Source organism: Gavia stellata, chromosome 15 (assembly GCF_030936135.1).
Source record: "Gavia stellata isolate bGavSte3 chromosome 15, bGavSte3.hap2, whole genome shotgun sequence".
Classification (NCBI taxonomy): Eukaryota; Metazoa; Chordata; class Aves; order Gaviiformes; family Gaviidae; genus Gavia; species Gavia stellata.
In genome coordinates, this window is record NC_082608.1 from 229905 (window position 1) to 238138 (window position 8234).

General features: G+C 46.9%; 1 protein-coding gene across 2 annotated transcripts; it reads right to left on the reverse strand.

Moving 5' to 3' along the window:
- Window positions 1-421: 421 nt before the first annotated feature.
- On the reverse strand, window positions 422-5962 carry GINS3 (GINS complex subunit 3). 2 transcript variants are annotated; one of them, XM_059824808.1, is made up of 3 exons: window positions 5774-5962; window positions 5025-5258; window positions 422-2350 (listed from the first exon to the last, which is right to left on the reverse strand). In XM_059824808.1, the coding sequence occupies exons 1-3, from the start codon at window positions 5945-5947 to the stop codon at window positions 2120-2122; spliced, it is 639 nt and encodes a 212-aa protein (XP_059680791.1). In that variant the 5' UTR covers window positions 5948-5962; the 3' UTR covers window positions 422-2119. The 2 variants fall into 2 exon arrangements, with proteins under 2 accessions (XP_059680791.1, XP_059680793.1); XM_059824810.1 differs by lacking the exon at window positions 5025-5258.
- Window positions 5963-8234: the final 2272 nt, after the last annotated feature.

An 8234-nucleotide genomic window follows, 5' to 3' on the forward strand; every position in this document is an offset into this window, starting at 1 on the left:
GAAGTCCATGCTACAGCGCTTGGAGCAGCAGCGTACGAAGACAGAGACAGCTAATTTCCACCCACTACCCACCACTCTACAACAAAGTCAAGGTAACACGGAATCACCTCCATCCATCTTGTGTTTCATAAAAATCCAATTTATAAAATCAATAGCTATTGATTGGTTGGCAGCGTCTCTCCCATGACTTGAGCAAACAGCTACTACCCACGTGGCCTAAGTCAGACAGAAACTACTCCTACACTCCCATGACTGCACGAATGTAGCTCCCGACCACGTTACCTGTAAGAGATGGGGAATGCTATAAGCAGGACTGCTTTATCTGTCATGGCCACAGTTTTGTAGAGACTTGAACTTTCCAGTCTATGGCTAATTTTTCTGCTGCGGGGCAATTAAGGACAGACATTTTACATTACCAGCGTCCCCTTACAAAATATTTATTCAACATAAAAATCCAGAAACGGACAACAGACAAAAGCTTCATGAAAATGCATAGGCTATTATGTGCCATTAAGTCATTAAGTGCAGCAGCATTTGATCTTGCACGTACTTGAAATACTTTGTCAGGCACAGCTTCCAATTAGTCTCCTGCAGCAGGACAGCTGGTCCTGCGCAGCTCAGGCGGAGACGACAAGGTGCTTGGGAAGCCAGCACGCTGTCCCCTCTCACCACCTCCAGAGGCAGAGCTTTCACTCCTCTGGCCAAAGAATGGCCACGCACCCTTTCTACGTGAGGTTTCCAGTTTGAACTATCCAATATCCAGGTGTATCTGTGAGTCCAGTAACAACTCCTCCAAGATTTGGATCTTGCTGTCACCTGCCAGCGATTCCCACAGAAGAAGTGCTCTGTATCAGTACAATCGGGCTCCTCTGCTTAGCTGCTCTGCAAGGTCCGCCTTCTACAGATGCTTAGAAGCACCCATAAGATGTGTAATACCTGCTTCCAAAGGACAGCCATCCTGATGACCATGGGAACTACGTCCTACAGAGATAACCATCTGTTTTCTGTCTCCAATCCAACGGGACTTCAGACAATGCAGGTTTAAGGGCATCCCTACAGGCTGATAACCACTGTGCTGTTCAGCACGTTCCAACTCCAGTCACTCCTACTGGCCAGAATGACGTTTACTAGGATCATTTTGCTAGGATCATTTAGATGGATCAGAAGGAAGGGAACTCAGTTCATTTGCTCTGTCCCTTCTACTAACCAAATTTAGTAATCAGAAGAATTTCTCATGGGAAAACAGATGGCTTAGAGGTTGATAATGGGGGAGAGTTTCCATTAAAGTTGCTGCTTCTGATCTAGTCCGGACTAACTTTTTGCCTCCTCTGGAAAACAAGCAGAGGAGCTTAATGGCCATCACAGAGACGCAACCATGGCAAAAGCCACTCGCATCAAACGAGAACATTCTCCACCCCGTGCAGCATCAAGGCCACAAGGGCCGAAAGGGAGAGAAAGGATGAGGTGGCACGCAAGACCTGCATGGCCACTTCGCTTGCTACATGGGTTAGAGGAGGTATTTTTCTCCGGGGCACTAACACTGTGTACAAAAGTCAGCAAAGAAAAACATTCCTGCCTCACAAACAGTGCCTGTTCCACCTCCAGGTGTAAGAAACGGGAAAAATTCAATGCAGTTTGTACCACATTTTTTTCCACATCATTGGGGCTCTCCAAAGAACGGGGAACCTGGAAACAGCTGTTCCCAGGGGGCTGGAATGGGAAGGGCAAGATGAAATACATAGAATTACACTTTTTTCCAGATAGATCCGGTACTGTAAATACCAATTTGACAGATAAAAAATAATAAATATTAATTACCCTTTTAGAAAATCCTCTCATACCCTTTCAGCCACCTAGCAAACACTTTAACTGCAAATCCTCAGGAGTGGTATGAGTAAGCTGTAAAGCTATCCAGTGATGTGATGCAATCTATTTTTTATACCCTTGCCATCTGCCTTTAAAATATGCACTAGTCTAATCCAAAGATGTTAGAGAAGAATTTCCATTAATGGACAGGGAGCCTGTCCTTCCCCAAAGCTGATTGATCTTTCTCTTCTCTGACAGACAGACTGTAAATCTCTCAGCGTCCCCCACTGTAGCTGCCATGTTCTTCAGGCTTTTATCCATCCATATCTGTGAACTTTCTTTTCCCGTAATTCTGGACCAGACTGGAAGCTGTGATTTGAGAAGCCTGTCCCTTTTCCCAGCACTGGAAGTCATTCAGCCCTTTCTGGCCAGCTCGAAATAAGGCTCGCTCCAATTCATCCAGCCGAGCCACCAGCGCTGATGTGTCTTCGTTGTAGGCGTTCTGAGAGGAGTCCATGATACGACGAAAACGGCTAATAAATGTCTAAAGAAGATAAGCAGAATTACTGACAGGTAAACACAGAGACTTCTTCAGCCCAAATGCTAGAGGCCTGAGCTTTCAAGACTGAAAAGCTGAAGGTGTAGGCTTTAGTTCACAGCTGGTCAAGGATCTGCAAACAGCGTAGCGCCTATTAACCTTGCATACAAAACCAAACCATCTCCTGCCTGAGCTGCGAGAGCAAATGCCTGATATACTGGATGGGAAGCAAGCACAGAACTAGATTTTGGCTGCTTCCTAATGCCAGGCTTGAGCACACCACAGGGTATGACACAATTACAATCTACTCCACCTCACTTCACAAGCAGTCATTGCTTTAGAGGGGCTGGAATGAATCTCATGCCACAGCAGCTGCTGCAGGAACATACAACCTGCAACTCGTGAACGGCCTGGAAGTTAAGCCAAACTGCCACTGTAAAGCATTCAGTATGCTGAAAAAACACTTAACCATGAAAAAAGTCAAAAAAACCCAAATCTACAACTAATAAATAACATTTTAAAAAGCTAAGCAACAAGACCTATTTAAGGATTTTTACTTCCTTCCTTATCTTTGCTTTTGGGAATAAAATAAAAAAGGGTCAAAACTCTTTGAAAACAGTGCTTTGTTACTTCAGAAGCTGATTTTAGAATCATCAGAACTGTAGTATATTAGATTTACTTATAGAATAAATATATAATAAATTAATAGCTCTCATCTTGGCTTTGTCACCAAATAGTTATACTTCATATATATAGTTCCTGAATATTTGGGAGAGGGGTTTTTTTAAGTCAGCACAACTCCCCTCCTGTTTGCTTTTAATAAAGAGAAAGCACACCTTGCATGCTTTGATTTTTCTGTCAACAAGTGATGTGCACTAGTGTGGCTTTCTTCCTAAGATGTCCATTAGCAGAAATGGAGAAAAGACGAGGAAAGGTGTGGTCACCTCCTCAACGCAGAAAGCAAACTTTCAGTGGACAACTCCAAGAAAGCAGCAGTGCTTTAAAGCCTCTCTGCATCAGCTTGCATTTAAAGAATAGAGAAAGAAAAAAAAAAAAAAAAAGGAAGGAAAAAAAAGCCAATAGCAATCATCTCAGACTACTTAGAGAGCTGGCTGAAGAAATCTCAGGGCTGTTAGTGGTTATCTTTAAAAGCTCAAGGAGCACAGAAGTCCGGAAACTGGCCAAGATGGTATCTATCTTTTAAAAGAGAAAGGGGAGATGGAGAGGGAGGAAGGAAGAGCCAGAGAATTATAAATCCATGAGTATCAATTCCTGGAAACATACTGGAACAAATAAACTATACATAAACTTCTGCAAGAAAATAGAGAGAAGAGCTAACAGCCAACACGGACTTGCCAAGAACAAACTTTGAGAGAGCCTTGTTTCCTATTCCGGCAGGATCGAGGCCTTACAAAGGGAGGAAAAGCAGCAGACAGGTTTCTGTCATGGGGCATTCCTGCAAGATTTAGCTAATTTGCCCACAGGTGGTCGGTAAAGACAATTACCCATAGCTCCTCTCAGGAGGGAAGAACACATTAAGTGGAGTTCAACAGGGGTCTATCTGGGATCGAGTACTGTTTGATATATTAATTAATAAGCTTACTAACGGAACAACAGTTATGCTTATTAAATTAGCAAACAACATGCAGGAGAAGGAGGAGGGATGACGGCAAGCATGTTGGGGAGCAGAACTCTTAATTCATAATGATCCTAACAAATTAGAATGATGGTTTGAAAACAATAGGATGCAATTCAGCTGGGACTAATGTAAAGTTTTACATTAAGGCAGAAATAGGGAACCGTACAAAAGCAGGAAGAGGAACGATTTTGTCTGCGTATGCAATCTGTACCATCTTACTGCGGGCTGCAAGACCGAATGCGTATCAATGTCACTCTATCGTGAAAAACAAGATGCTGCACCACGATGAGCAAAGAGCATCACGGCCTACAAAATTCACACAGCAATCTTTTTGTTTTCATCAGCACAACCCTGAGCAGGAAACTGTGTGCTGTTCAGGGTACCGCACGTTGCAGTGGACGCAGATCAACTGGAAAGATCCCAGCAGTGCACAGTAAGGACAACCAGAGGTTAGAAAGCGTGACCCACAAAGAGACACCAAGTGAATTGGGACTGCTGCAGGAAGGAAGAGAAAAATCTGTCCTCAGCATTCACTTTGCACGAGACAAACAGAACAAGGATTGTATTGCTGCAAAGGAGCTTTAGTTTAGACATTAGAGGAAAGCTTCTAAGATTAGGATGGTGAAGCACTGGAACAGATTGCCCAAAGCAGTGTGAATTCTAATTGTTACAGAGCTTTAAAAACAGGGTGGAAAAATAGAAATAATAGAGGGTGAATTAATTCTGCCTTGCAGCACGGCACGATTAAATAATCTTACATCTCCTCCAGTCCTGTTTTACAGGATTTTATGAAATACCATATTTACAGCGTGGCAACTCCATGCTAAAATTACACTCCTGGATGCATACTTGAGGCTTCCACCACTAGACTGTGCAGTTGCCAAAAGGGTCATCCTACAGCTTGATCCAGAAATCCATATTCAATCCAGAAGTCATTCGCATTAAACCAGGATATTTTTCCTGAAGACTGCTGAGCAGCTGGGAACAAGAGGAAGATGGGAAAACATAAAACAAATTTCAAGACTTTGTTCAGATACTTGCCTGCAGGATAGTCTGAGCTATCTCAGGATTCTCTGGATTGTCAAAATTCAGGAGCTGGGAGCCAAATCCATAGTAGTATGGCCCCATTTTGTGCAGGTCAACCACATTGGCATCAGCGCTGAACACTGTCCTCCAGGCTTCCTTGTAAATCTTTGGCAGTTCCACAGAGATGATTCTTCTTTTGCTGTCGTGCAGACCTTTCGCAAGCCACAGAGGTATTTCCAGCTTTGAGCCCTGCACGAATGAGAAAGACCAAAAGCTGTCCTCGCCATGAAAATACGGGTAAAGCAACCCCAAAGACAGGCAGGGAACTTTATTAGTGAAGAGCCAGGATTACAGAAAGTCGATTTTGTTTTCAGAACAGTCTACAGTAACTGTAGTATAAACCAGACCCACTTTAGAGGTGTTAATTATTGCTGCCTGACTCCCAAAGTGGATTTTTCCTACTGACGTTGTCCAATCTAGTAACTGTCAGATTATTAAACACCAGAAGAAAAAAACATGCAAAACGCAGGCAATAAAAGTAAAAATAACTTTAAGAAATGTAGCTAGAAGCACACACTTCCTTGCAGTGACCCCCAAAATCGAGGGGGCCCACACGGGACCAGCGGCCCAAGGCAGCGCCCGCCGAGGCACAGGAGAGGGGCGCGCGCCTACAGCTCCCAGCGCCACCCGCGCCTCCTCCTCCTCCACCGCCCGCCCCACCCCGCGCGGTGGCTGCTGGGAGTTGTAGTTCACCCGCCCGTTACCTCGGGGATCGAGTCACCAGTGCCGGCCCCCTGACCCAGCGCGAAGGCCAGGCGCGGCAGGGTGCTCTCGGCGCGGCCCGGCAGCTTCTCCTGCGACATCAGGATGTCGTCCAGCGACAGGAAGTTCTCCTCCAGGCCCAGCCCGGGGCCCACCGGGAAATACGCCTCGGACATGGCCGGGCCAGCGGGCGCCGGCGCGGCCCCGGGGCTCCCGCGCAGCCAGTGGAGCCCCGCCCGCCGCCGCCGGCGGACAGGGCGGCGCCGCGCATGCGCCGTGGCACGGCCCGCCCCCGCCGGCGCAGCCCCGCCCCGTGCCCGCCTGCGGGCCGGGGGCAGGCCCGGGGCAGGCCCGGTGTAGGCCCGGGGCGCGGCGGGGCCGGTGGCCGCGCTCTCTCTCGCAGCTGCGGCGGCACCGCGGCGGGTCCCCCCCTCCCCCGCGCCCGGGGTATCGCTGGAAGCGCCGCGGGCGCTCCGGTCCTGCCCGCCTCAGGGCCCGGGCAGGCGCGCTGCCCAGCCGAGGGAAGGCCTCAGGCCTCGGCTGCGAGCCGGCGGGCTCCGCGCCGGCCTCCAGCCCTGCCCGCGCCGGCCTCGCCTCCGTTCAGCGCGCTGGCGGCTGTCCGCCGCCAAGAGCCTTCACAGGAAGGGGCAGCTGTGGCAGCGGCTCTGCTGTGCTTTCGGGCTGGGCCCTGGGCAGCTCCTTCAGCCACCATCGCCCCAGCCCCGGCCCTGCGGGCGGGCCTCTGGCCAAGGGCTGGCTGGAAAGGCGTGTGGCTCCCGAGCACACGCACCACCGGGCTGAACCGGCAGCGGTGTGGCCGGGGTGGTCGCAGCCTGGCAGGGGTCTGCTCGGGTCGCTGCCGGCTGCCAAGCGCCTGTCCTGCGGCAGGACCTCGGGGCAGAGCAGCAGTAAGGGCCCGCTGTCCTGCCTGGCCCCGCGGGACGGGCGGAGGGATTGCCCTGCAGATAAGGTGCATCCATCCGCACCTAGCAGCGAGTTGTATGAAAAGCCAAGCGAACGCTGCCTGTGCGGTTAGTTATCCCTGTGTTTCTTTTTGGCATTGAACAACATGGGTCATCTTGCAGAGTACAAGATCAGACTGAGGGATGTGGCTGTGCTGAGGAGGCAGAAGCTGGTGTTAGTGAGCTATGTATATCATGGATTTCGAAGTGAGGCTACATCTCAAAGTCATTTATTTTAGTGCAATAAAATAAGTAATAAAGTAATATTTTGATGGCAGAATCAAACACCTTGTGCTCAATTCTGGGTTTGATTGTATAAGCATAAAAACAGTGGTTACCCCCATTTTTATTTGAAGTTTACTTCATATTCGAACCTGACCTTGTGCTTTTTTTTCCCCCCTCATTATTTTGTTGTTTCAAAATTAGTTCATTTTTCATCACATTAAAATTTTCTTGCTGTTCCCTAAGCTGTATATGCTGAAAACATTACTCTTTCTATATACAGTGGCCTATAAAATAGCATCTAAATAATCTAGTAAATATTTTAGTCTTTGTTTTGCTAAGGAAGAAAAACAAACAATTGAGCAGGGTTGAAAGTCAGAGACCTGACAATGTCCCTGAAAAATAATGACAAGAGTTATTTATAGGGGGTTTGATGATATGTTTAATGACATTTTCAGTCCATGATTAAGGTGTAAGCCAAATGCTTCTTCAATTATCTTTTAATTCTTAAGACCTCAGCATTCTTCATGCTGCTGTTTGCTCAAGCTGGATCCATTGTGATTTGATACTGCTTTGTCTTTATGAATTAGTATGCTGGGACTTTAATATCTTGATCAAAGTCAAACCCATGCAAAAATAATCAAATTTGCACTAGCTTATTAAATCTTGCGCTATTTTATTTCATACTAAGAAAAATAAAGCACAGGCGGCGGAGACTGAGACCTTCGGATGATGTTCTTCCGTCACTTACGCATCCCTTAGGTACCGTGGCATTATACACTATAAAAATCCAGCCGACAAAGAAATGGCAAGCTTCTTGTGCACTGTGGCACGCTGGGTTCACAAAAATCTAAACGCCGTTAATTTGGTAGACAAGTATCAGAACTAGAGACCCAGGAACAAAAGAAATGTACGCACGTGTGTTTGTCAATGCCAATGCCCGCACGCTGCCGATTTTAGAATGTCCCCTTTTCCCATTAGTCAGGTACGTTAAATCGTGACAGCAGCTGTGAGGGAAATGCGTACCCCTGAAAAGAGATTTCATGTAAAAGGTCATTTCTTGTAAGATGCTGAATTTTTATCTATGGTACAGAAAAGAGATACTATATTGGAGTTAGCAATGTTAATTATTGTCCTGTGTTGGTTTTGTGGATTTTTAATGAGAGATGAAGTCTTTCTGCTTGGAAAAGAAATCTTTCTATCTGTGCACATATTCCAAATGAGTTATAGAGCCATTTCCAAAAGCTCTTTCTAAAGGGCCATTCTGATAAAATTATAA